Source organism: Lolium rigidum, chromosome 6, assembly GCF_022539505.1.
Source record: "Lolium rigidum isolate FL_2022 chromosome 6, APGP_CSIRO_Lrig_0.1, whole genome shotgun sequence".
NCBI classification, from domain to species: Eukaryota; Viridiplantae; Streptophyta; class Magnoliopsida; order Poales; family Poaceae; genus Lolium; species Lolium rigidum.
This window is the reverse complement of record NC_061513.1, coordinates 330,015,739-330,043,381: the sequence shown is the minus strand read 5'-3', so window position 1 is coordinate 330,043,381 and position 27,643 is coordinate 330,015,739. Positions and strand designations below refer to the sequence as shown.

Below are 27,643 nucleotides of genomic sequence, written 5' to 3'. Positions count from 1 at the left end.
AACTATATTTTTATTCAGTCACATCTTATGTACTTTACTTGGAGCGTTTGTGTGCTTTTATTTTTGTTTTTGTTTGAATAAAATATGATCCATCATGCTTGTATGGGAGAGAGACACGCTCCGCTGTTGCATATGAACACATGTGTTCTTAGCTTTATTCTTAATGTTCATTGCGAAAGTTGGACTATTTCATTCATTGTTATATGGTTGGAAACGGAAAATGCCGCATGTGGTAAATGATATAATGTCTTGAATAATTTTATACTTGGCAATTGTTGTGCTCATATAGATCATGTTCAAGCTCTTGCATCATGTAGTACTCATTAATGAATAACTACATAGAGCTTGTTAAAATTTGGTTTGCATGATTGATCTCCAGAGTCTAGATATTTTCTGGTTGAGGTGTTTGAACAACAAGGAGACAATGTAAAGTCTTATAATAGTTACAATATGTTCATATGTGAGCTTTTCTGCACCTTTTATACTTGAGTTTGCTTCAAACAACCTTGCTAGCCTAGCCTTGTACTGAGAGGGAATACTTCTCGTGCATCCAAATCCTTGAGCCAAAAACCATGCCATTTGTGTCCACCATACCTACCTACTACATGGTATTTCTCCGCCATTCCAAAGTACATTACTTGAGTGCTACCTTTAAATTTCTATTCTTTGCCTTTGCAACATATAGCTCATGGGACAAATAGCCTTAAAAACTAGGGAAAAAACTATTGTGGTGAAGAATATGTACTTATGTGTCTTATTTCTTAATAAGTTGCTTGTTGAGCGGTAACCATGTTTTCTGGGGACACCATCAACTTTTACCTTTGTTGAATATCATGTGAGTTGCTATGCATGTTCGTCTTGTCTGAAGTAAGGGTGATTTTCATGATCATATGGTTTGAGTATGCATACTGTTAGAGAAGAACATTGGGCCGCTAACTAAAGCCATGATTCATGGTGGAAGTTTCAGTTTGGACAATTAATCCTCAATCTCTTATGAGAATTTTAACTGTAGTTGTATGCTTATGCATTAAAGAGGAGTCCATTATCAGTTGTCTATGTTGTCCCGATATGAATGTCTAAGTTGAGAATAATCAAAAGTGAGAAATCCAATGTGAGCTTTCTCCTTAGACCTTTGTACAGGCGGCATAGAGGTACCCCTTTGTGACACTTGGTTGAAACATATGCTATGCAATGATAATCCATGTTAATCCAAGCTAATTAGGACAAGGTGCGAGCACTATTGGTATACTATGCATGAGGCTTGCAACTTATAGGATATCTTATACATAACACATATGCTTTGTTACTACCGTTGACAAAATTGTTTCTATGTTTTCAAAATAAAAGCTCTAGCACAAAAACAGTAATCCATGCTTCCCTCTGCGAAGGGCCTTTCTTATACTTTATGTTGAGTCAGTTTACCTACTTCTTTCTATCTTAGAAGCAAACACTTGTATCAACTGTGTGCATTGATTCTTACATGTTTACCTATTGAACTTGTTATATTACTTTGTGTTGACAAGTATCCATGAGATATACATGTTGAAGTTGAAAGCAATTACTGAAACTTAATCATCCTTTGTGTTGCTTCAATGCCTTTACTAAGAATCTATTGCTTTATGAGTAACTCTTATGCAAGTCTTATTGATGCTTGTCTTGAAAGTATTATTCATGAAAAGTTTTTGCTATATGATTCATTTGTTTACTCATTGTGTTCACCATTGCTTTGAATCACTTCATTCATCTCATATGCTTTACAATAGTATTGATCAAGATTATGATAGCATGTCACTTCAGAAATTATCCTTGTTATCGTTTACCTACTCGAGGGCGAGTAGGAACTAAGCTTGGGGATGCTTGATATGTCTCAAACGTATCTATATTTTCTTATGTTCCATGCTACTTTCATGATGATACTCACATGTTTTATACACATTATATGTCATTATTATGTGTTTTCCGGAACTAACCTATTGACGAGATGCCGAAGGGCCAGTTGCTGTTTTCTGCTGTTTTTGGTTTCAGAAATCCTAGTAAGGAAATATTCTCGGAATCGGACAAAATCAATGCCCAGCATCTTAGAAATCCACGAAGCTTCCAGAACACCCGGGAAGGACCAGAGGTGGGCCACGGGGCCACCGGATGACGAGGCGGCGCGGCCCGGGGGGCGCCCCCTCTGTGTGGCTGCCCCGTCGGCCCTCCGACTCCGCCTCTTCGCCTATTTAAGCCTCCTCGACCTAAAACCTCGATACGGAAAAGCCACGGTACGAGAAACCTTCCAGAGCCGCCGCCATCGCGAAGCCAAGATCTGGGGGACAGGAGTCTCCGTTCCGGCACGCCGCCGGGACGGGGAAGTGCCCCCAGAAGGCATCTCCATCAACACCACCGCCATCTTCATCAACGTTGCTGTCTCCCATGAGGAGGGAGTAGTTCTCCCCCGAGGCTAAGGGCTGTACCGGTAACTATGTGGTTAATCTCTCTCCTATGTACTTCAATACAATGATCTCATGAGCTGCCTTACATGATTGAGATTCATATGAGTTTTGTATCGCTATTCATCTATGTGTTACTCTAGTGATGTTAATAAAGTACTCATTCCTCCTCCATGGTGTAACGGTGACAGTGTGTGCATCATGTAGTACTTGGCGTAGGTTAAGATTGTAATCTCTTTTAGATTATGAAGTTAATTATTGCTATGATAGTATTGATGTGATCTATTCCTCCTTCATAGTGTGATGGTGACAGTGTGCATGCTATGTTAGTACTTGGTGTAATTGCAATGATCTATCATGCACTCTAAGGTTATTTAAATATGAATATCGAATGTTGTGGAGCTTGTTAACTCCGGCATTGAGGTGCTCTTGTAGCCCTACGCAATTAGTGGTGTTCATCATCCAACAAGAGAGTGTAGAGTGGTTTTATTAGGTGATCAATGTTGAGAGTGTCCACTAGTGAAAGTATGATCCCTAGGCCTTGTTTCTAAGCATCGAAACTCCGTTTATTTATCGTTCGTTGCATGTTTACCCGCTGCCATATTTTATTCAGATTGCTATTACCACTCATATACATCCATACTACTTGTATTTCACTATCTCTTCGTCGAACTAGTGCACCTATACATCACAAGTGTATTAGGTGTGTTGGGGACACAAGAGACTTCTTGTATCGTGATTGCAGGGTTGCTTGAGAGGGATATCTTTGACCTCTTCCTCCCTGAGTTCGATAAACCTTGGGTGATCCACTTAAGGGAAACTTGCTGCTGTTCTACAAACCTTTGCTCTTGGAGGCCCAACACTGTCTACAAGAATAGAAGCACCCGTAGACATCAAGTAGCACAAGTGAGGAGAAGTTATCTAATTGTTATGTGATCATTGTTGAGAGTGTCCACTAGTGAAAGTAGGATCCCTAGGCCTTGTTTCTAAGCATTGAAACACCGTTTCCAACAAGTTCTGTTACATGTTTGCTTGCTGCCATCTTTATTTCAGATTGCAATTACTACTTACAATCATCCATATTACTTGTATTTCACTATCTCTTCGTCGAACTAGTGCACCTATACATCTGACAAGTGTATTAGGTGTGTTGGGGACACAATAGACTTCTTGTATCTTAATTGCAGGGTTGCTTGAGAGGGATATCTTTGACCTCTACCTCCCCGAGTTCGATAAACCTTGGGTGATTCACTTAAGGGAAACTTGCTGCTGTTCTACAAACCTCTGCTCTTGGAGGCCCAACAACTGTCAACGGGAATAGAAGCGTGCGTAGACATCACATACCCACCCTTTTGTCCATCCGTACACCCCGGTAGACATCTCCACGATCATACGGGTTTACCCCCGGTGTACTATGGACAATCCCTCATAGACGATAGAGCCTCTCATCCACACTAGTGTTATCTCCAATACCCAGCTAGGCTCTACCAGGTCCATTGATATGCAAGAGGGAAACGATACAGCTGACTTCCCCAGAGCCATTATAGATCTTATGGTTAACGCAAATTGTACGACGCTAGAATCACTAGAGAGCATTGATGATTAGTCCTAGATTAATAGAACCCTTGCAATGGAACCTCCACCATATCAACACATACCATGGTTCCATTGCCCACCACATAGTCATATTCATAATTGGAAAAGTAACATTTTGCTTTTCAATGCAGGAATGATAAGTATAGTACTTTTGCGGTAAATTGATAGAAAATAATCAAGGTGACATGAGCAAGAGTGAACTTGCCTGGTGACTGCGAGATAATGCAGTTCGAAGTGTTGGATTGAACCTGAACCTCAGGTTCTGCAAAGAAGCATCATTGTCCGGTAAAGACAGTGTTATAAGATCCAAATGATGCATGTATGGATGTATTATTTCATGTTGGAACCCTTACCCCCACATGGTTATTACAGATTTAGGGTTTGAGTTAAGGATTGGTGCCTTTGCCGGTACTTTCTAAATATTTAAGTACTTTATCATGGTTTGCTTTTCTAATAAGAATAGTTGATATTTTCCTTTGGAAAATATTTATTTCAAATAAAGAATTTTAAAATTAGGGTTTCCCATATTTGGAAATTATTCATGAATTTTGAATTATTAAGATTTTCCCTCTTTTCGGAAAATCTTAACCTTGAAAACAAATGATTTGGAATAATAGAATTCCCTTTGAAATTATTTGAACAATAATTATTTGAATTCATTTTGAATTTTCCTTTATTTTTAAATCTAAGGAATATTGCAATTTAAAATTTAGAATTTAAATTTGAATTCAAAATTTTGAAATTGTATAACATTTCTCATTTCTTATTTTATTCTTGTTAATAATAATTTATTATTCCTTAATCTTTTTTTTCTTGAATTTTTAGAGGTCTTTTCCATTTATTTTTATTTGGTAGAATTCAGGAGATAAATAAAAATTGAAAAGACTAAAATGCCCTTGACCAATTGGGCCGGCCCACCTCTCTGGCCCATTTGGACAGCCCACCAGGGCCAGTTCAAAATGACTCGGTGCGGTCGCACCGGACCGTGTCGGCCCACTCACTCGCTCACTCTCTCGTCCTCTCCCGAACCCTAATCGCCTGAGGCGAACTCGTGGCGACTGAGCCGCCGCCTTGGACGCCGCCGTGCTCCGGCCGAACCAGGGCACGCCGTGGTGCTCATCGACGCAGCTCGCGACGGCGCAGCTGTTCGTTCGATTGGTTTCGTCGATTTCGTCCTCGTGTGTGCTCTCGCGTGTGCAATGCTCGCAGACGACGATGGAACTGTGGAGATCTCCACCGATCTGTGCTACCTCGCCGTTCCTGGTGGTTCTCCGCCTTCTCTGGTGAGGCGTGTGGCCTGGCACGGGTCAGGTCGCGGTTTGACACCGCCGTGACGGGACTGTGCCACCGTGCCGCCATTGCTGCTGCCTCCTTCTTCACCAGGTAACCTCCTCTGCTTCTCCTATCTCCTATGCTCCATCTAGCCCTTCTCGATCTTTGCCTATGGCTCTCATCGCGCATGCTTCGTCGTGGTGCTACTGTGTTGCTCTGCTGCTGCTCTTGATTGCCTGTACTGTGCTATGGTGCTGCTGCGCATGCTATGCTTTAGCCTAATCCTACTTATGCCATTTCTATGCCTACTGGCTCCTTGTGTTGTGTTGTTCTTGACCTATGTTGTGCACTTGCTTACTGTCTCATGCTCACATGCTTACTGGCTTGATCCTATGCTTATTAGCTTGCTCATAAGCTTACTGGTTAATTCATAGGCTTATTGGACTTCTGATTGTCCTAGGTTTGCACTACTGACACTTGTGGTGTCAGTGATGCTCACCCATGGCTCGTGTAAGCTTCAGTTGATCAAATTCTTGGATCACTGCTTGTCTCTGATTCTCTGCTATGCTTGGCTTGATCTAATTGATCCATTTGATCAATTAAATACTAGTGACTGTTACTGGTGAATTCCTTTGCTAAATGAATGGATTATCTACTTCTACTGTGGTTCGTTCTTGTTCTGGCTACAGCACAAGTGTGTGTATGTGCTGCTTCTGCTGTCCATAGCTCACTGGACTTGATCCAGTAGCTAGGATGCAATGGGTGCATGCTATTGTTGCCTCACAGTGATGCTACTGTATATATTTAATGCATGGATTTGTTATATATTCATGCCAGGATAAATTGATTACTGATGAACTGCTTATGCAGTGATGCTTAAGTGTCTTGCTATGCATGATTTGATATTTCCATGGATAATTTGGAAGTATTACAAGTCTGAATCCATTCCTGGATAGTGATGGCTTATCTGCTTTGGTTCAATTGGATGGATTTGTGTTTGTTGTGACCTCAGTAGCCTTGCTACTGACTGGTTGCTCACACAGTTGGCTAGATCTTGTTGGCTACTCATCTTTGCTTGCATAATAGGGAATCATAGTTCATATGAAAGCCATTATGCTTGCCTGTGAAGAAATTCTAGGGTTTACTAATGGTTTAATAGCTAGGGTTTCACTAGGTGGTCTTTGGTAGCTATCTATAACATGTAATCATCTACTGGTGCTTTCTGTGCATGTGTGCTTTCTTGTGTGCACTTCTGTGCATCTATCCTTGTTCATATGCACAAAGATAGTGTCTAGATGGTTTAGGTGCTATTGGCTCCCTCTGTTTCTGCAAGTGATCCTTGGTTATACCAAGTGATGATCACCCTTGAGCATCTTCTCATACCATGACCTGTGTCATGCATAAATGATGCATTGGATCCACAGGATCCTCTCCAGGAACTTGGTATACCTTGTTCCAGCTCCTAGAAAGAAATATTTTGTTGATGTAGTGCTTCTGGATGGTTTTATGATCACAACCCTTCACCTCCTAGCTTCTGGTTGATCTCCTCCTTAGGTCACCATGATTTTTGGGTGATTGGTTGGTGGTTTTGAATGGATGGTTGGTTTCTGTGATGGTTGGTGCTGTTCTTGAGCAAGAACAGGATGAACTCTACTCTTTCCCTCACTGGTTACTTGGTGAATGCTTATCTGGTCGACTGTGCATTATCTCTAGGGTTTCTGCCCTATTTATACTCCTGGTACTTCTTCTTTGGCCATGCCACACAAGCCTGACATGCTTGGTGACTAGGCTGTGCCTTGCCTTGTTGTTGGTTGCACAGCAACCCATGAGCTGTGAGCATCTTTGGTGAAACTTGGGCCACTGTCCTTGCCCAATTTTTGTCTGCTGTTGATCCTATCCTATGCTGTCCAGGATTTTGGACAAACACAAGTGTCATTGACACTTGGTTCACCTCAAACTGACTACTGGCTTTATATTTAACCCCTGCCTAGCTAGTCTCTTTGTTTCGCAGGTTTTGAAGGTGAATATGACCTCAAGATCAGTTCTTCCAAGATAGTAGTTTTAGGATTTAGTCTAGAATCAAACAATGTAATCTTATTTTTATTTTATATTTACATTCATTCAATTCTTGTATCAAGAATATTGTAAAGACTTTGTATTTATGTGTGTATGATCAATAAAGCTCAAGTTTTACTTATGAGCTCAGTTTGTGTATGTAAAAATTACTTATAAACATTTGTGTATTTATCTTTCAATTTGAAATTCAAATTGACTTGAATTTATGAAATGTGTTTGAAATATGAAATGTATTTGAATTCTAAATTAATAATTCAAATTCTATCTTATTTATCATTTCTATTTTGGATTATAAATTCAATATAACTTGTCAAATGAAATCAACTCCCAAAGTCAACAAGATACAAAAGAGATCATGTCGAAATTTCATAACTCACATTGCCTAACCCTAATTGCAAGTGAGAGAGAACTGATGTCTACGCACGCTTCTATTCCTGTAGACAGTGTTGGGCCTCCAAGAGCAGAGGTTTGTAGAACAGCAGCAAGTTTCCCTTAAGTGAATCACCCAAGGTTTATCGAACTCAGGGAGGAAGAGGTCAAAGATATCCCTCTCAAGCAACCCTGCAATTAAGATACAAGAAGTCTCTTGTGTCCCCAACACACCCAATACACTTGTCAGATGTATAGGTGCACTAGTTCGGCGAAGAGATAGTGAACTACAAGTAATATGGATGATTATAAGTAGTAATTGCAATCTGAAATAAAAGTGGCAGCAAGCGAACATGTAGCAGAACTTGTTGGAAACAGTGTTTCAATGCTTAGAAACAAGGCCTAGGGATCATACTTTCACTAGTGGACACTCTCAACAATGATCACATAATTGAATAAATAAATGCTACTCTCAAACACTCTCTTGTTGGATAACAAACACCATTCATTGTGTAGGGCTGCAAAAGCACACCTCAAGCCGGAGTAAACAAGCTCCACAACGTCATAAAGGAATCACACGCGATGCGCACACTGTCACCATCACACCGTGGAGAGTGACTCCGGAGTTCATATTAAAGTAACCTCTAGAGTGCATAATAGACAAGAGTAACATCTACATATTCAACTAGATTACAAAGCTCATGATCACATAAAGATCACACCATGGGAGAGAGAGATGAACCACATAGCTACCGGTGAGAGCCCTCAGCCTCGGGGAGAACTACTCCCTCCTCATCATGGGAGACAGCAACGGCGATGAAGATGGCGATGTAGTCTATGGAGATGGATTCCGGGGGCACTTCCCCGTCCTGGCGGCGTGCCGGAACAGAGACTTCTGTCCCCCGAACTTGGCTTCGCGATGGCGGCGGCTACGTAACTTTTCGTGGAATATGACTGATCGTTTTAGGGTTTTCGCTACGGAAGGAATATATAGGAGAAAGGGCGGCGCGAGGGGGTGCCCGAGGGGCCCACCCCATAAGGCGGCGCGCCCCCCTCTTGGCCGCGCCAGCCTATGGTGTGGAGGCCGTGGGCCTCCCCCTGGCTTTCCCTTCTGGCTCCGTGTGTCCCTCGGAAAAATAGGAGGTTTGGCTTTTGTTTCGTCCAATTCCGAGAATATTTCCTGTGTAGGATTTCTGAAACCAAAATCAGCGAGAAAACGAGAGCTGGCGCTTCGGCATCTTGTTAATAGGTTAGTACCGGAAAATGCATCAAAATGATATAAAGTATGGATAAAACATGTAGATATTGTCATAAAACTAGCATGGAACATAAGAAATTATAGATACGTTTGAGGCGTATCAAGCATCCCCAAGCTTAGTTCCTACTCGCCCTCGAGTAGGTAAACGATAAAAAGGCCGGATAATTTCTGAAGCGACATGCTACCAACATAATCTTGATCAATACTATTGTAAAGCATATGAGATGAATAACGTGACTCAAAGCAATGGTCTATAGTTTTCTAAAAAAAAGATAATGACTAAACAACTGAATCATATAGCAAAGACTTTTCATGAATAGTACTTTCAATACAAGCATCAAAAAGTCTTGCATAAGAGTTAAGTCATAAAGCAATAGATTCTTAATAGAAGGTTTTTAAGCAACACAAATGAAGTGATGAGGACATCCCTACCTCACTACTACCTCCGTCATTAACAAATGAAGATGAACCTGCTGTGAAGCTCAAGTCCAATGAAGTTCGGATTGGACCAATTACAAGAGCTCGTGCGAAGCTACTTAATCAACAAGTGAACTTGTTCCTAAACGATACTTTGATTGATGAGAACTTTATACTGCCTAAGTCCTATTACTTATGTATCATCAGGTATCAAGAGGAGACAAGCATCGCACGAGGAGAGGAGCAGCTGGACATGAAGATGGACGTCAAGAGGGCCGTGAAGCTGGACATGGAGCTGGACATGAAGATATCTCATGAACGCGCGAGGGAGGAGCGGGAGGAATGCGCGAGAGGAGAAGAAGAAGTCCAGGCCGGTCCAGAACCCGGTCAGACCGGCCCCCAGACCAGACCGTCCGGTCCCTGGCCCGGTCGACCGGTCGTAAACCGGCCACCAACCGGAGGGAAATTATTGTACCGGGGCGAGACCGGAAACTTCGCGATTTTCCGGTTTCCGACCGGTTGACCGGACCACCGACCGGACCGCCCGGTCCACAGCCCGGTTGACCGGACCACAAACCGGACAGCCCGGTCCACGGCCCGGTTGACCGGATTCCGGACCGGACCGGTCCGAGTCTGTCTCGACCAGATCTATTCGGGTCGGTTTTTACTTGTGTTTTTCGACCGAACTCGTCCCGGACACCTATATAAGTGCCCGGGACGCCCCCTAGCTGCTTTAGACCACGTTTAAGATAAACCCTAGTTCTTAGTTGTTTGCTCTGCAAAACTATTGAATTCCCTACACCATATTGCTTGGATATTGTGTAGATCCTGTTTAAGTCTTGTGTGATCTCGTTGTTCCATTGGGAATTAGACGGTTGCAACTTACCGCTTCGTGGTCGGCGGCTACGTGCGCAAGTGTGTGGAGTTGCGAATATCTTGCGGGGTTGAGAGCTGTTGCATTGGCGACGGGGACCAATCGAGAGATCTCGTTGCGTCATACAAGTTATCATCCACTACATCGTCGTGTTTCTCCGCTGCCATCACCCCGTGATCATCATCACCACCGTTGCTTACTCGAGAAGATCGGGCCACCCCTTATCATCTTGGTATCAGATTTCCAGTTTTCCTCGGTAAGCCATCCACAATCCACCCCATAGTTGAGTTGTGAGTGTTTTCCTATCCAGAAAAAGCCATAAAAAAAATTAGGGTTAGGGTTTGCCATAGCCTTAGATTGCACTAATTTCGAGTTTTAGTTGCTTTTCGTAGTTGTTTTTTTTTGCGTATCTTTATCTTTCTTCTAGTAGAATTGTTAGGGTTTGCGTTTACCCTATCATCTTGTGTCTAGTTTATCATAGTGTGTCAGTTTGTTACTCCGAGTCCACATAGCGTACAGTGTGCTTGTTCCCAACCATAGACACAGCCTATCGATATAAAGTGACTAGGAACTTCCCCAGAAGAGACTAGTTTTACCGCTCGACAGGCTGCTCGTTAGGGTTTTGGTGCTTTGCAATTTCTGTTGGCCGTGTTATCAAGGAGTTGAGTCAAAAAAAAAAGCAAAAAGAGCTACATAGCTGCGTGTGTTATACAAAAGAAAAATCCAAAAAGAAAAGTGTTGTGCTAGTTGAATCAAGTGAAGGCCTAAGTTTACTTTACTGCACCCGTAGTTGAGCAATCTTGTGCCTGTCTCGTTGAGCTTTGCTAGCGTCTCTCTAGTGCATTGCAACGTTTTCCCACATATAGTTGCATTGCCCCATTATATCGCCTTGTGTGAGTATCTTTGGTTGTCTACGGTCAGCGCTAGAGCTTGTTATTGGTGCAAATAGGTAGCCTACCTACAACCCCACATATATCCTGCTTTGTCGTGTGATTGTTCTTATACCCTTGATATTCGCTTCGCTACATCCGTGCACTAGTTGTTACTACAAGTGGTAAGCAACACTAATTTACTTTGGAACGGTAAGATTTCCTTTTCTTATCAGTTTTGAGTGAGTTGTGAGAGTACCACCATATATTTTTGATTTAGTGCACTAACCTACTAATCATGTACTGCTAGTGATAATAAGATTGTTAACCAGGAAAACAAGAATTCGGCGGATATCGTCACATGGAGGGAGTATGAAGCTCTTCGTAACGAGATGCGACGTGAATTCCGCACTAAGGATGATGAGCTTAAGGATACGGTTGACGAGATCAAACAGACGCTGGATGCTACTAATATCACCGTCACTGGATTGGCTGATCAAATGACCGATATACAGCGCACTCTTGCCGATATGCGCCTTACTATTGAGAATTTGACTACACAACAACAACAAGACGATGATGAAGATCCTGAGCTTGACGATGACGCACACAATGCTCGTGGTGCGCCTCATGGTCATCGTCCGCGTGGTCGGGCTCCACTTGGCCGTAATGGTCGTGGGCAAGATGAAGAAGATGGTTTGGGTAAGCCCAAGTTTTCCATACCCAAGTTTGAAGGGGGAGCTGATGTTGAAGAATATCTCACTTGGGAGCTCAAAATTGAGAAGTTATGGAGCTTACATCCCAACTACTCTGAAGATAAGAAGATCAAGCTTGCTTCTTCTGAATTTGATGGTTATGCATTACGTTGGTGGGATTCTTTGATTCGTAACCGCGACGAAGATGGTGCACAGCCTATCCGTACATGGCGTGCTATGAAGGAAGTTATGACTTCTCGTTTTGTGCCTACAAATTACATGCGGAATATATTTGATAAGCTAACACTATTGAGGCAAGGTGTGAAGACTGTTGATGAGTACTACATGGAGATGGAGATGCTTATGCAGCGTGGTCGTGTCCGTGAGTCTCTAGAGATGACAATGCAGCGTTTTCTCAATGGATTGAAGTATGATGTTAAAGGCATTGTTCGTCATTACACCTACACCGATATGAATCAATTGTTACATCATGCACGAGAAGCTGAATCACAGTTGGCTGAAGAAGCAAAGGTTAAAGGACGTGCTACGGGAGCTGGGCGTTTTACACCCCGCGCGCCCTCTACGGCGCCGGCACCGTCGACGCGCTCCGTTCCTTAATCTACTCCGCCTAGCAAACCGATCTCCAATGTTTCTAATGCAAAGAAGTCCGAATCTGCGGCAAGTACGAGTGGTTCTGGTGTGTCTACAACGCGCAACCGCGATATGCTTTGCCATACATGTGGTGGCAAGGGTCACTTCAAGAGAGATTGTCCTAACCGCAAAGTCATGTTTATCAATGAGGACAATGAGTATGAGACTCGGAGATGATGTTGATCCAAATGCTCCGGACAATGATGACTATGACACCGATGGCGAAGATGCATATCCTTCGATGCTCGTACCATTGTTGTGTCGCAGCGTGCTCTTAATGTGTTGCCTAGTGCATCTACTCAGCGCTGCAATTTGTTCCAAACCAAAGCTTTGGTTGGTCCACGACAAGGCTTGCAAGGTCATTATTGATGGCGGGAGTTGCCGCAATTTAGCAAGCAAGGAGTTATGTACCAAGCTGAAGTTGAAGTACCTACCGCACCCGCATCCATATTATATTCGGTGGTTGAGCGACAATGGTGAGATGAAGGTAAACCATATGGTGCGTGTTGAGTTTGAGATTGGACCGTATAAGGATTGCATTGATTTTGATGTGGTTCCTATGACGGTTTGTCACCTTTTATTGGGTCGGCCTTGGCTCTATGACCGTTCTGTGCAACACAATGGCCGAGCCAATACATATCACTTGGAGTACAAGGGCAAGAAAATTAACTTACAGCCTATGTCACCACAACAGATTGTCAATGAGTCTCGTCAGAAGATTGAAGTGAATTTGGAGGATGCACCTCTAGATAGGCGAGAGAATTGTAATGTCGTGAGTGATATAACGAAAAGTGAGAGAGTGAATTCCTTAGTTTCATTAGCCACCAAAGAAGACATGAGAGAATTTAGTGAGGATCCTACGGCCATGCCTCTTGTGCTTTTGTACAGGGGTACGGTTTTGGTTTCTAACGACATGACCCCTCTTCCTCTTGGTGTTTCTAGTGTTTTGCAGGAATTCGGCGACGTGTTTCCGGAGGAGGTACCCGCAGGACTACCACCATTGCGAGGTATTGAGCATCAAATTGATTTGATTCCCGGAGCATCGCTGCCCAATAGGACGCCATATCGCACTAATCCCGAAGAAACGAAGGAGATACAGAAGCAAGTACAAGTGCTACTCGACAAAGGTTATATCCGCATAAGCCTTAGTCCTTGTGCTGTTCCTGTTATTCTAGTTCCTAAGAAAGATGGTACTTGGCGTATGTGCGTACATTGTAGAGCTATAAACAACATTACTATTCGATATCGTCATCCTATTCCCCGTTTAGAGGATATGCTAGATGAATTGAGTGGTGCTTCGTTGTGTTATCTAAAATTGATTTGCGTAGTGGTTATCATCAAATTAGGATGAAAGAAGGGGATGAGTGGAAAACCGCCTTTAAAACAAAATTTGGTTTATATGAGTGGTTAGTAATGCCTTTTGGGTTAACTAATGCACCTAGCACTTTCATGAGACTAATGAACCATGTTTTGCGTGAATTTATTGGCAAATTTGTGGTTGTATACTTTGATGACATATTAATCTACAGCCGCAATGAATCTGATCATACTATTCATATTCGACATGTTTTGCAAGTGTTGCGTGATAATCAACTCTATGGTAATCTTGAGAAGTGCACATTTTGCAAAGATAAGGTCATATTTCTGGGTTATGTTGTCTCTAAGCATGGAGTAGAAGTAGATGTGTCTAAAATTGAAGCTATTCAAAATTGGCCTACTCCCATGAATGTGAGTCAAGTTAGAAGTTTTCATGGTCTAAGCTGGGTTTTATCGCCGTTTTGTGCCCAATTTTTCTACTATTGCTGCACCTTTGAATGAATTGACTAAAAAGGGTGTTGTCTTTGAGTGGGGCGTTGCCCAAGATCATGCTTTTGATGAACTGAAACGATTATTAACTTCTGCACCGTTGCTTGCACTTCCTGATTTCAATAAGCAATTTGAGATTGAATGTGATGCTAGTGGTATTGGAATTGGTGGTGTGTTGATGCAAGAGGGTCGCCCAATTGCATATTTTTCTGAGAAATTATCTGGTGCTAAGTTGAACTATCCTATATATGATAAAGAATTGTATGCTTTAATTAGAGTTCTTGAGGTTTGGCAACATTATTTGTGGCCAAAAGAATTTATCATACATTCGATCATGAAGCTTTAAAATACCCGAAAGCCCAATCTACTTTGCATAAGCGTCTAGCTAAGTGGGTTGAGTTCATTGAGTCTTTTCCATACATCATTAAACATAAGAAGGGAAAAGATAACATTGTTGCTGATGCTCTATCTAGGAAGAATATGCTATTAACTCAACTTGATGTTAAAATTCCTGGTTTAGAGATACTATGTGATTTGTATGCTACTGATCATGATTTTGCTTGAACCATATCGCTTATGTGCTCTTGGTAAAGCATGGGAAAAATATCACATACATGATGGGTTCTTGTTTAGAGCTAACAAACTATGTGTTCCGAGAATCGTACGTGCGTTTGCTCTTATTGCGGGAATCACATGCTTGGAGGTTTGATGGGTCACTTTGGGCGTGAGAAGACGCTACTCATGCTAGCCGACCACTTTTATTGGCCAAAGATGAGGCGGGACGTGGATAGATATGTGAGGAGATGCATTACTTGCAACAAGTCCAAGTCCAAGCTGAAGCCTCACGGTTTGTATACTCCGTTACCGGCACCTACTACACCATGGGAGGATATAAGTATGGATTTTGTGTTGGGTTTGCCGCGTACTAAAAGAGGCCATGATTCTATATTTGTGGTAGTGGACAGATTTTCTAAAATGTCACACTTTATTGCCTGCCACAAAAGCGACGATGCGTCGCATATTGCTAACCTGTTTTTCGGGGAGATTGTTCGACTACATGGAGTCCCGAAGACTATTGTTTACGATCGTGATGTGAAGTTCATGAGCTACTTCGGAAGACACTTGGGGAAAGTCTGGGGACAAAGCTACTGTTCAGTACTACTTGTCATCCTCAAGCTGATGGTCAAGCGAGGTGGTGAATCGAACCTTGTCACAAGCTGTTGAGATCCATGATCAAGAAGAACCTGAAGGAGTGGGAAGAGTGTTTGCCGCATGTGGAGTTTGCTTACAACAGGGCGGTACATTCTACCACGGAGCTGTGTCCTTTTGAGGTGGTGTATGGTTTCAAACCCATTACTCCACTTGACTTGTTGCCTTTGCCCATACATGAGAGAGTTAATATGGAGGCATCCAAGAGGGCAGATTTCGTGCGTAAGATCCATGTGAAGACTAAAGAGTTGATCGAAAAGAAAGGCAAGAGCAATGCTGCAAGGATGAACAAGAAGCGCAAAGAGATGTTGTTCAAGCCTGGTGATTTGGTGCAGGTACATTTTCGCAAGGATAGGTTCCCGAAGCTGCGGAAGTCTAAGTTGAAGCCGCGTGGTGCTTGGTCCTTACAAAGTGCTTGCCAAGATCAATGATAATGCATACTCGATAGATCTTCCGAGTTGATGAGTTTGGTGTCGGTAATTCTTTCAATGTTGCTGATTTGACACCATATGACGGAGAAGACCTTGGAGCGTCGGGGTCGACGCCTTTTGAAGGGGGAGATGATGAGGACATCCCTACCTCACTACTACCTCCGTCATTAACAAATGAAGATGAACTTCTTGTGAAGCTCAAGTCCAATGAAGTTCGGATTGGACCAATTACAAGAGCTCGTGCGAAGCTACTTAATCAACAGGTGAACTTGTTCCTAAACGATACTTTGATTGATGAGAACTTTATACTGCCTAAGTCCTATTACTTATGTATCATCAGGTATCAAGAGGAGACAAGCATCGCACGAGGAGAGGAGCAGCTGGACATGAAGACGGACGTCAAGAGGGCCGTGAAGGCTGGACATGGAGCTGGACATGAAGATATCTCATGAACGCGCGAGGGAGGAGCGGGAGGAATGCGCGAGAGGAGAAGAAGAAGTCCGGGCCGGTCCAGAACCCGGTCGGACCGGCCCCCGGACCGGACCGTCCGGTCCTCGGCCCGGTCGACCGGTCGTAAACCGGCCACCAACCGGAGGAAATTATCGTACGGGGCGAGACCGGAAACTTCGCAGTTTTCCCGGTTTCCGACCGGTTGACCGGACCACCGACCGGACCGCCCGGTCCACAGCCCGGTTGACCGGACCACAAACCGGACAGCCCGGTCGACAGCCCGGTTGACCGGATTCCAGACCGGACCAGTCCGAGTCTGTCTCGACCAGATCTATTCTGGGTCGGTTTTTACTTGTGTTTTTCGACCAGAACTCGTCCCGGACACCTATATAAGTGCCCAGGACGCCCCCCTAGCTGCTTTAGACCACGTTTAAGATAAACCCTAGTTCTTAGTTGTTTGCTCTGCAAAACTATTGAATTCCCTACACCATATTGCTTGGATATTGTGTAGATCCTGTTTAAGTCTTGTGTGATCTCGCTGTTCCATTGGGAATTAGACGGTTGCAACTTACCGCTTCGTGGTCGGCGGCTACGTGCGCAAGTGTGTGGAGTTGCGAATATCTTGCAGGGTTGAGAGATGTTGCATTGGCGACAGGGACCAATCGAGAGATCTCGTTGCGTCATACAAGTTATCATCCACTACATCGTCGTGTTTCTCCGCTGCCATCACCCCGTGATCATCATCACCACCGTTGCTTACTGAGAAGATCGGGCCACCCCTTATCATGAAGATTTAAGTTTCAGCAGTTGCTTTCAACTTTCAACATATATATCTCATGGATAATTGTCAATACAAAGTAATATGATGAGTGCAAATAAGCAAGTATGTAAGAATCAATGCACACAGTTGATACAAGTGTTTGCTTCTAAGATAGAAAGAAGTAGGTAAACTGACTCAACATAAAGTAAAACAAAGGCCCTTCGCAGAGGAAAGCAGGGATTACTCATGTGCTAGAGCTTTTTATTTTGAAAACATGGAAACAATTTTGTCAACGGTAGTAATAATTCATATGTGTTATGCATAAAACCTCCTATAAGTTGCAAGCCTCATGCATCGAATACTAATAGTGTCTGCTCCTTGTCCTAATTAGCTCGGATTTCCATGGATTATCATTGCATAACATATGTTTCAACCAAGTGTCACAAAGGGGTACCTCTATGCCACTTGTACAAAGGTCCAAGGAGATAGATCGCATTTTATCTCTCAATTTTGATAGATCTCAACTTGAGGACATCCATACCGGGACAACATAGAAAACAGATAATGGACTCCTCTTCTATGCTTTAAGCATTCAACAACAGGTAATATTCTCATAAGAGATTTGAGGATTAATGTCCAAGCTGAAACTTCCACCATGATACATGGCTTTGGTTGGCGGCCCAATGTTCTTCTCTAACAATATGCATACTCAAACCATTTAACTCATGGCAAATCTCCCTTACTTCAGACAAGACGAACATGCATAGAAACTCACATGATATTCAACAAAGGTGTGACAGGTTGATGGCGTCCCCAGATAACATGGTTACCGCTCAACAAGCAACTTATAAGAACTAAGATACATAAACGACATATTCATTACCACAATAGTTTTTTAGGCTACTTTCCCATGAGCTATGTATTGCAAAGACAAGGAATGAATTTTTTTTGAAGGTAGAGCGCAAGAAATTTACTTTTGAATGGCAGAAAAATACCACATAGTAGGTAGTTATGGTGGACACAAATGGCATAGGTTTTGGCTCAAGGTTTTGGATGCACGAGAAGCATTCCCTCTCAGTACAAGGCTTTGGCTAGCAAGGTGGTTTGAAGCAAACACAAGTATGAACCAGTACAGCAAAACTTACATAAGAACATATTGCAAGCATTATAAGACTCTACACTGTCTTCGTTGTTGCTCAAACACTTTTACCAGAAAATATCTAGACCTTAGAGGGATCCCCAAGCTCTACGGTAGTTCTCCACTAATAGGTTTAAACCACATGATGCAAGAGCTTAAACATGATCTACTTGAGAGCTCAAAACAATTGCCAAGTATCAAATTATTCAAGACAATATACCAATTACCACATGAAGCATTTTCTGTTTCCAACCAAATAGCAACAAATGAAGCGGCTTTCAACTTTTGCCATGAACATTAAAAGTAAAACTAAGAACACCAGTGTTCAATATGAAAAAGCGGAGCGTGTCTTTCTCCCACACAAGGAATGTTAGGATCCGATTTTATTCAAACATAAACAAAAATAAAAGCACACAGACGCTCCAAGTAAAGCACATGAGATGTGACGGAATAAAAATATAGTTTCACTAGAGGTGACCTGATAAGTTGTTGATGAAGAAGGGGATGCCTTGGGCATCCCCAAGCTTAGATGCTTGAGTCTTCTTGAAATATGCAGGGATGAACCACGGGGGCATCCCCAAGCTTAGACTTTTCACTCTTCTTGATCATATTATATCATCCTCCTCTCTTGATCCTTGAAAACTTCCTTCACACCAAACTCAAAACAATCTCATTAGAGGGTTAGTGCATAATCAAAAATTCACACGTTCAGCAAAGACACAATCATTCCCAAAACTTCTGGACATTACCCAAGGTTACTGAAATTTAATGGAGCAAAGAAACCCACTCAAACACAGTAAAAGAGGCAATGCGAAATAAAAGGCAGAATCTGTCAAAACAGAACAGTCCGTAAAGACGATTTTTTTCGAGGCACTTAACATGCTCAGATGAAGAAGCTCAAATTGAATGAAAGTTGCGTACATATCTGAGGATTACTCATGAATTGTTACAGAATTTTTAGATTCTCCTACAGGGAGAACAACTCAAATTCGTGACAGCTAAAAATCTGTTTCTGCGCAGAAATCCAAATCTAGTATCAACCTTCTATCAAAGACTTTACTTGGCACAAAAACGAAATAAACATGATAAGGAGAGGTTGCTACAGTAGTAACAACTTCCAAGACACAACAAAACAGTAGAAAAATAAAAACATGGGTTATCTCCCAAGAAGTGCTTTCTTTATAGCCATTAAGATGGGCTCAGTAATTTTAATGATGCTCTCGCAAGAAATAAGAGTTGAAGCAAAAGAGAGCATCAAAAGCAAATAAGAAACACTTTTAAGTCTGACCCACTTCCTATAAAAAGGAATCTTGTAAATAAACAAGTCATGTAAGCATAATGCAATAAGCATAGGAAGACAAGACAAGCACAACTTCAAGATTTTCAGCAAAAAGAGAGGTGTTTTAGTAAAATGAAAATCCCTACAACCATATTGTCCTCTCTCATAAAGATTTTCAGTAGCATCATGAACAAACTCAACAATATAACTATCACATGAAACATTCTTATCATGAGCTACATGCATAAAATTATTAGTCTCCACATAAGCATAGTCATTACTATTAATTATAGTGGGAGCAAATTCAATAAAATAGCTATCATTATTATTCTCATCACCATAATCATCATATATAGGAGGCATATTGTAATCATAATTAATTTTCTCCTCAATAGTAGGTGGACTGAAAATATGATAGTCATCATTGTAATCATCATATATAGGAGGTAAAGTATCATCAAAGTAAATTTTTTCCTCCATGCTTGGGGGACTAAAAATATCATGCTCATCAAAACCAGCTTCCCCAAGCTTAGAATTTTCCATAGCATTAGCAACAATGGTGTTCAAAGCATTCATACTAATAACATTGCCATTAGCATGCATATAAAGTTTCATAGGTTTTTTAATTTTCTCTTCAAATACCTCATGTCCTAACTCAAGATAAATACTATAAAGATCTCTAATATTTTTGTTGTTTTCCATTAAGCCTAACTAGTGAAATAAAAAAAGAAACAAAAAGATATAATTGCAGAATCTAAAGGAAATAGCTTCGAGCACTCACACACCGGCAACAGTGCTAGGAAATAGCTTAGTAGTCGGAGGATGTGAATACCTTTTACCTTATCTCCTCGGCAACGGCGCCAGAAAATAAGAACCTCGATCCCTCTTAGGTTTAGTTGCAATAAGGCGCAAAAATTTCCCTCGTTTTGTGGGTTATTACAGCCACGTTGAGAAAATAATGCATGCCATTAATGAAGTCAGGATGGCACCGGTCACTGTTCATTCATTGTCGACTAATCTGCATTATATAAGTATATAAAAAATCATTAATTACACAACATCATGGATATATGAGTGACCAACTTAATTAATATTCAAGGTCATCCCATAAAACTATATTTTTTTTATAAAAAAGAAGAGGCTCACCGAGGTGGTACGGTGCCGGCTAGAGGACGACGCTGGCGATCGACGGCGGTGAGGACGGGGATGATACTAAAACCTACAAAACATACTTTAATTTGAGCTCAAATTGCATATAAAAAAATAAAATCCCTAACTTAGGCATTTCATCGAACACCTTGCTAGCACTAGAAAAATAATACGAGTTAAACTAGCAAAGAAATGAGCTAAATTAGGAACGCCGGAAGAAAGGATGATATTGCTAACCCTTGGATAGATGGATATCGTTAATCTTGTTAAAATGATGGAGAAAAAAATGAAAATTTGTTGGAGTGTGAGAGGTGCAAAATATTTAGAAATGTGAGAGAGAGAAGAGAAAATGATAAAGGATCATGGGGGGAGGGGGCAATGATCATATAGGCACCCTTTAGTACCGGTTCTTTAGATAAACCGGTACGAAAGCCCCTCACAAACCGGTACAGATGCTCCTCGCCCGCCTGGGCGCCCGAACTGGTATAAATGACCCCTTTAGTACCGGTTCGTAAGGGAACCGGTACTAAAGGCTTAGACGGTTGCCCCTTTTTCCACTAGTGACAGCCTTCCTCATGGGACTGGTTTTGGCGTTGATCTTGATTTCTGCACGACAATGAACAGTGAGGAAGGATGACAACCACAGTCAGCTGTCGAATATGTGGAAGGACGATGAGCGATGGTGGACCGACCTGCAGAAATCGACGGAGCTTCGTACGAAGGAGATCAAGCGGAGGGGATATAAATAGGGTGCGGAAGGGAAGGGATTGGAAGGAACGAAGGAGATATAGAGGTCGCGAGTTATGGAGAGCACTTGGTTTGGCTTCCGGTGAATGAATGCGAGAAGCAATGCATCATCAGTTTTGTAAAATACTCCCTCCATCCCAAAATGTAAGACGTCTAAGGATTAGTCAAAAGTCAATATTTTTAAAGTTTGACCAACTTTATACACAAAAATATGAACATTTATAATACTAAATTATTATCAATATATTCACCCTAAAGTATATTTTCTTAATATCTCAATTTAGTATTGTGGATGTATTTTTTTTCCTAAATATTTTGTCAAAGTTTGCAAAGTTTGGCTTTTGACTAAACCTTATACGCCTTACATTTTCGACGGAGGGAGTACTGTAGATCGAGGAGAGACGCGACGCAACCCGATTCAGCCCATGGATAAATAGATAATGACGTGGAGGCAGGAGAGTGCAGGAAAATTAGATCATGTGGGACTCCTATTTAGAGATAAAAGATCTTTTGTAAAGTGATAGCAGATCGGAATCGAAAATGGTAGTTTTATACTAAAAACTCGTAGAGTGGAGGATATTTTCTAGAAATAATAGATAGCTTTAACCTTAATTAATCGCTCACTCTTTGTCCTCCTATGTGTTTGTTAATTACGCGCAGCGTTGTATAAAAAACTCTTATATGATGGAGACAGCGGCATAGTATGTGTCCAGCCGATGTCTGCTTGCCCAACCAATAATGTCGTAAGGGAATGTCGGCCTCCAAATTTTACTAGTACTAGGATTCTGCATGTCATGTTTACTACCACCATTTCAAAGAATAAAGCGCACGCGTATTTTAAGATGAATTTTAACCTTAAAAATTGTGATAAAATCTTGATTATATTATATGTAATTAGTATCGTTGGATCCGTATTGAAAAGCACTTTTTAATAATACTAATTTCATATAAATAATGTTTATCTATTTAAAGTAATTATTGGTCAAGCAAAAAGCACGTAAAACGAGGATATCTTATTCCTTAAAACGGAGGTAGTATCATTTATCAGATCGAGTGAATGTGCGCTGGGGTTGGGGTTGGGATTAAATAACTTCCATAAAGAGAACCATGGGTGGTTAGGAGGTTCAGGGACACTCAAATCACAGGGTTGACGCTTTAATGTCTTTGAAAGATGAAATATTTTTTATTGGGAGATGATGTTGCCATTCACAGCAAGATATTTAAGATGTTTGTGGTGACTTCATCAATCTAAAGACCCGCCGAATCATCTTCTTTGAACCAGTCTCTCGAAAGTGCTCATAAGAGTAGATATGTATATGAGTTTGTAGAAGTGAGTGTATGTACGTATTTGTGAGCGTCTGTATTGTGTTTCAAACAAAAATTACTTCCACACGTGCAAGGCCTCTTTGAATCATAGGTTTGAAAAAAGTAAGGATAGAAAATTGGTTTCTTTCCTAACTCTCCGTGGATAAACAATTAACTAAATTTTTAGTTGACACATCTCCACTAGTTTGCACCATAATTATGCTAGCATGAGTTGCAACATGTATTGCAACATCGATTTATCTAAAGAGGCACAGAAAAAATCCACAGAAAAAATCCTAATAGTAAGTCCTACAAAAAAAACTCTTGTGAAATTCCTAGAATCCAAAGAGGCCATAACTGCTATTGTTGTTGTTGTTGCGCGTGTGCCAGGGAGTGTTAGAACATTCCGTTCAGCTGAGGAACGTTTTCTCGATATGCAAAATTTCATCAATCAACATGATCCTTAATTCCTCTAAAAAAACATGATCCTTAATTAATCCAAATACAGTCCCGTCCTCGATTATGGCGTTTTAGAGGCCGAGCTACATGTAGTTCTTTATTTTTATACACTTAAAATTTATATTTTGAAGTTTCAAAAAAACGTGTAACGAAATTCTACAGGTAGCCAATTATATATGCTATGATGGTGTAAAATTTCAATGTAAACTAATTTAATTCTAGGCTACATAAAATTGACAAAATCTGACAAATTTATAGTCTTGAAATATGCACTATTCACTATAAAATTTGCCAGAATTTGTTATTTTTAAGTAGCTTAGAATATAAAGTAGTTTGTATTAAGATTTTCCAACATTGTAGTATACATCATTAGCTATCTGTAGAATTTTGATTTGGATTTTTTGAATCCTTAAAACACAAATTTTAGCTTCTTTCTGAACTTTCTCTGAGAGGCATCACACACACACTCTCTCCGTAACAAATAGAGTTATATATAAATAGGTGCCACATCACAAATTGACAACTTAGTTTCTGGAAGAAGAATCAAACGTACACGTGATCGGTCGGCTTCTTGGGGAATCCTCAACATCGTCTTCTTGGCTCGTTGCACAACGGGCCACACAAACCCATGTAGTGTAGCCGGCGCCAAGCCAGCCGCAATCCTTCCACCTGCTGACCACACATGTGACATGGCTCCCCCCTCGCCATGTAGTCATTGCTTTCGTCACCTCCGTCGTATATAAACAAGCGGAGCGAACAGCCACATCCATCACTCGCCGCTGCAATTCGAGCCAGCAAGGACACTCACAAGACACTCTCACGTACGCTTACTCTTGCAATCAACAATGCCGGCCATGGTGGCAAAGAAGGTGGAGCGTGCGTCGGCGGCGGCGGGGGAGGTGCCGCACTTCCTCGTGGTCACGTACCCGGCGCAGGGCCACATCAACCCAGCGCGCCACCTCGCGCTGCGCCTGCTCCGGGCCACGCCGGGAGCCCGTGTCACGCTCTCCACCGCCGTCTCTGCTTGCCGCAAGATGTTCCCAGACGCCGGTGAGGCGGAGGAGCACATGGACGGCGCGGGAGTCCGGTACGTGCCCTACTCGGACGGCTTCGACGCCGGCTTCGACAACGCGGCGCACGACCACACGGACTACATGTCACAGCTCAAGATCGTGGGTCCCCGCACGCTGGACGGCGTGCTCACGCGCCTCCGCGACGCTGGCCGCCCCGTCACGCAGGTGGTGTACACCGTGCTTCTCTCCTGGGTCGCCGGCGTCGCGCGCGCTCACGGCGTGCCCGCCGCGCTGTACTGGATCCAGCCGGCAACCGTGCTCGCCACGTACTTCCACTTCTTCCGCGGCACCGACGGCTTCGACCAGGCCGTCGCCGCCGCGGCGGAGGACCCGTGGGCGGAGCTACGCCTCCCCGGGTTCCCGGCGCCGCTCCGCTTGCGCGTGTTGGAATAAGCCACGCCTCATGGTGGCGACCGGCGTCAGCGCGCCCAGGTCGTGTCCGTGGAGGGCGCGTGCGTGCTGATCGTGCAGTCATGGAGCCAAGTCGTCGCGCGGAGCAGGCAACCAACAGAAGCTGCATGCAAGGAGATCACGCCGAGTCAGTTGCTCGGGCGTGTGGACGAGCTGTTTGTGCGGCTGTACGTGCGCTTGCATGTAGCTAGATTAGTGGGTTAGTTGCCGGGCATGGCGGCAGGCTAGTGTGTGCGTTGTGTCTCTCCTGTGTTTAGCTATTTAAGTGTGAGTCCAGGGCAGGGAAAAAGAAGAGCAGCTAGGAGGAAGATGCAGTCTCCGGTGGTCTCATGAGAGCGTGAGGAGAGTAGTAGCCGGAGTTAGTGCTCCAGGTAGTCTCCCATGTATGTTGATATGGGTATGCGCCCAGTTTGAGAGCTGAAGAGGAAGAAGAGTAGGGCGTCAGTGCGCCCACGGCGGCGTTCGTGCGCCGGCCGGGAAAACTCCATGTCTCCACTCCATCGTCTCCCTCCGTTCGTTAGTGCGAGCGAGGAAGAGAAAGGTGCAGCCGAGGTGCTGCACCAACATGTGGTATCAGAGCCGGAGACGTGCCGGCGGCTGCGTGATGAAGCTCCGGGCCGTGTGTCGGCCTATGGAGGTGCGCGGCGCTGCGGCTGTCATGGCGGACACGGAGGCAGCCTGCGGTGTGTCCGCGACGAGCGCAATGGACATGGAGGCCTCGGCGGCGCGGCTGTGGCTCGCGGCGAGCGCGTGGCGAAGGGGCGCGGCTGTGGCTCGCGGCGAGCGCGTGGCGAAGGCGCACAGCTTCGACATCGAGCAGCGCGGCAACCGCGGCTCGGGCGCGGCGAGCGGACGCGGAAGAACGCGGTGGTGTCAGGTGGAGGCGTTCATGGCATTGACGACGACGACGAGCCAGGGCAGGAAGGCCGCGGGGCGAGTTCGTGGCTTAGGAGGTGAATGTTGGAATAAGCCACGCCTCATGGTGGCGACCGGCGTCAGCGCGCCCAGGTCGTGTCCGTGGAGGGCGCGTGCGTGCTGATCGTGCAGTCATGGAGCCAAGTCGTCGCGCGGAGCAGGCAACCAACAGAAGCTGCATGCAAGGAGATCACGCCGAGTCAGTTGCTCGGGCGTGTGGACGAGCTGTTTGTGCGGCTGTACGTGCGCTTGCATGTAGCTAGATTAGTGGGTTAGTTGCCGGGCATGGCGGCAGGCTAGTGTGTGCGTTGTGTCTCTCCTGTGTTTAGCTATTTAAGTGTGAGTCCAGGGCAGGGAAAAAGAAGAGCAGCTAGGAGGAAGATGCAGTCTCCGGTGGTCTCATGAGAGCGTGAGGAGAGTAGTAGAGGGAGTTAGTGCTCCAGGTAGTCTCCCATGTATGTTGATATGGGTATGCGCCCAGTTTGAGAGCTGAAGAGGAAGAAGAGTAGGGCGTCAGTGCGCCCACGGCGGCGTTCGTGCGCCGGCCGGGAAAACTCCATATCTCCACTCCATCGTCTCCCTCCGTTCGTTAGTGCGAGCGAGGAAGAGAAAGGTGCAGCCGAGGTGCTGCACCAACAGCGCGACCTGCCGTCGTTCCTCACCATCACTTCCGACGAGCACCCCTACGCCTTCGTACTCGCCGCGTTCCGCGAGCTCCTCGGCGCGCTGGACGACGACCGCGAGGAGAACGGGCGGGGCGCCACCGTGCTCGCCAACACGTTCGAGGCCATGGAGCCCGACGCAGTGGCGACGCTACGCCAGCATGGCCTCGACATCGTCCCCGTTGGCCCCGTGCTCTCCTTCCTGGACGCAGCACCGGCATCGACCAACAGCAACGACCTGTTCAAGCAGGACGGGAAGGGGTACATAGAGTGGCTGGACGCGCAGGCGGCGTCGTCGGTGGTGTACATCTCCTTCGGGAGCCTGTCGTCCATGAGCAAGCGGCAGATCTCGGAGGTGGCGCGCGGCATGGCGGAGAGCGGCCGCCCGTTCCTCTGGGTGCTGAGGAAGGACAACCGTGGCGAGGTCGACAGCGCCGACCTGTGCGCCGGCGGGGGCATGGTGGTGGAGTGGTGTGACCAGGGGAAGGTGCTGTCGCACCCGGCGGTGGGGTGCTTCGTGACCCATTGCGGCTGGAACTCGACGCTGGAGAGCGTCGCGTGCGGGGTGCCGGTTGTCGGAGTACCGCAGTGGACGGACCAGGGCACCAACGCGTGGCTGGTGGAGCGGCAGCTCGGCACCGGGGTCAGGGCCGCCGTCAGCGACAAGGACGGCGTGCTGGAGGCAGAAGAGCTGCGGAGGTGCATCGGCTTCGCCACGTCGGAGATGGTGCGCGCCAAGGCCACGATGTGGAGGGAGAAGGCGCGAGCTGCCGCGGCCGTGGGCGGCTCGTCGGAGAAGAACCTCAGGGCGTTCGTCGCCGGGCAGGTCGCCCCCGCCGGCAACTAGCCAGTCGGCGTACTGCCACTTGACAGCACATAGCAGGACGACCAAACGTACGACACGACACGACGCGATACGGCGTTCCTGTGCGTCGTTGTCGTAAATAATTCTATTCCGACACTGCATACAGATGTTATATACTGCTGCTACTTGGGAAACTATGCCATTGTTTAGAGCATGACTCAGGGTATTGTTGCGAGCGTTCGTTTGCGTCCACCCGGGAATATATTTTGACAGCGCGTTGAATATATTTTAACGTGCGTCTGTTTACATGTGGGAGTGCTCCCAGCGGGATGACCCATTTTTTATTTTACAAAATATTTAAAAAGCATAATCCACTATATAGAAACTATACAAACTAGTTGTAGAAACCTATACTACTTGCTACCCGAGGCCCGGTCCCGTCGTTTTGCGTCCCTCCCTCGTCTGCTTCTTCGCCATCTACCCTGCGGCCACTAGGGCTCGGTGCGCTATCGCGTCCTCTAGCAGGCACCACCGC

The 27,643-nt window shown here is 44.3% G+C and overlaps 1 protein-coding gene across 1 annotated transcript; it reads left to right on the top strand.

Annotated features, from left to right (window-relative positions):
- Positions 1–24,016: 24,016 nt before the first annotated feature.
- On the top strand, positions 24,017–27,319 carry LOC124662052 (crocetin glucosyltransferase, chloroplastic-like). The gene is made up of 2 exons (XM_047199938.1): positions 24,017–24,696; positions 26,281–27,319. Exons 1-2 carry the CDS (start codon positions 24,088–24,090, stop codon positions 27,148–27,150), a joined length of 1,479 nt encoding a protein of 492 aa, XP_047055894.1. The 5' UTR covers positions 24,017–24,087; the 3' UTR covers positions 27,151–27,319.
- Positions 27,320–27,643: the final 324 nt, after the last annotated feature.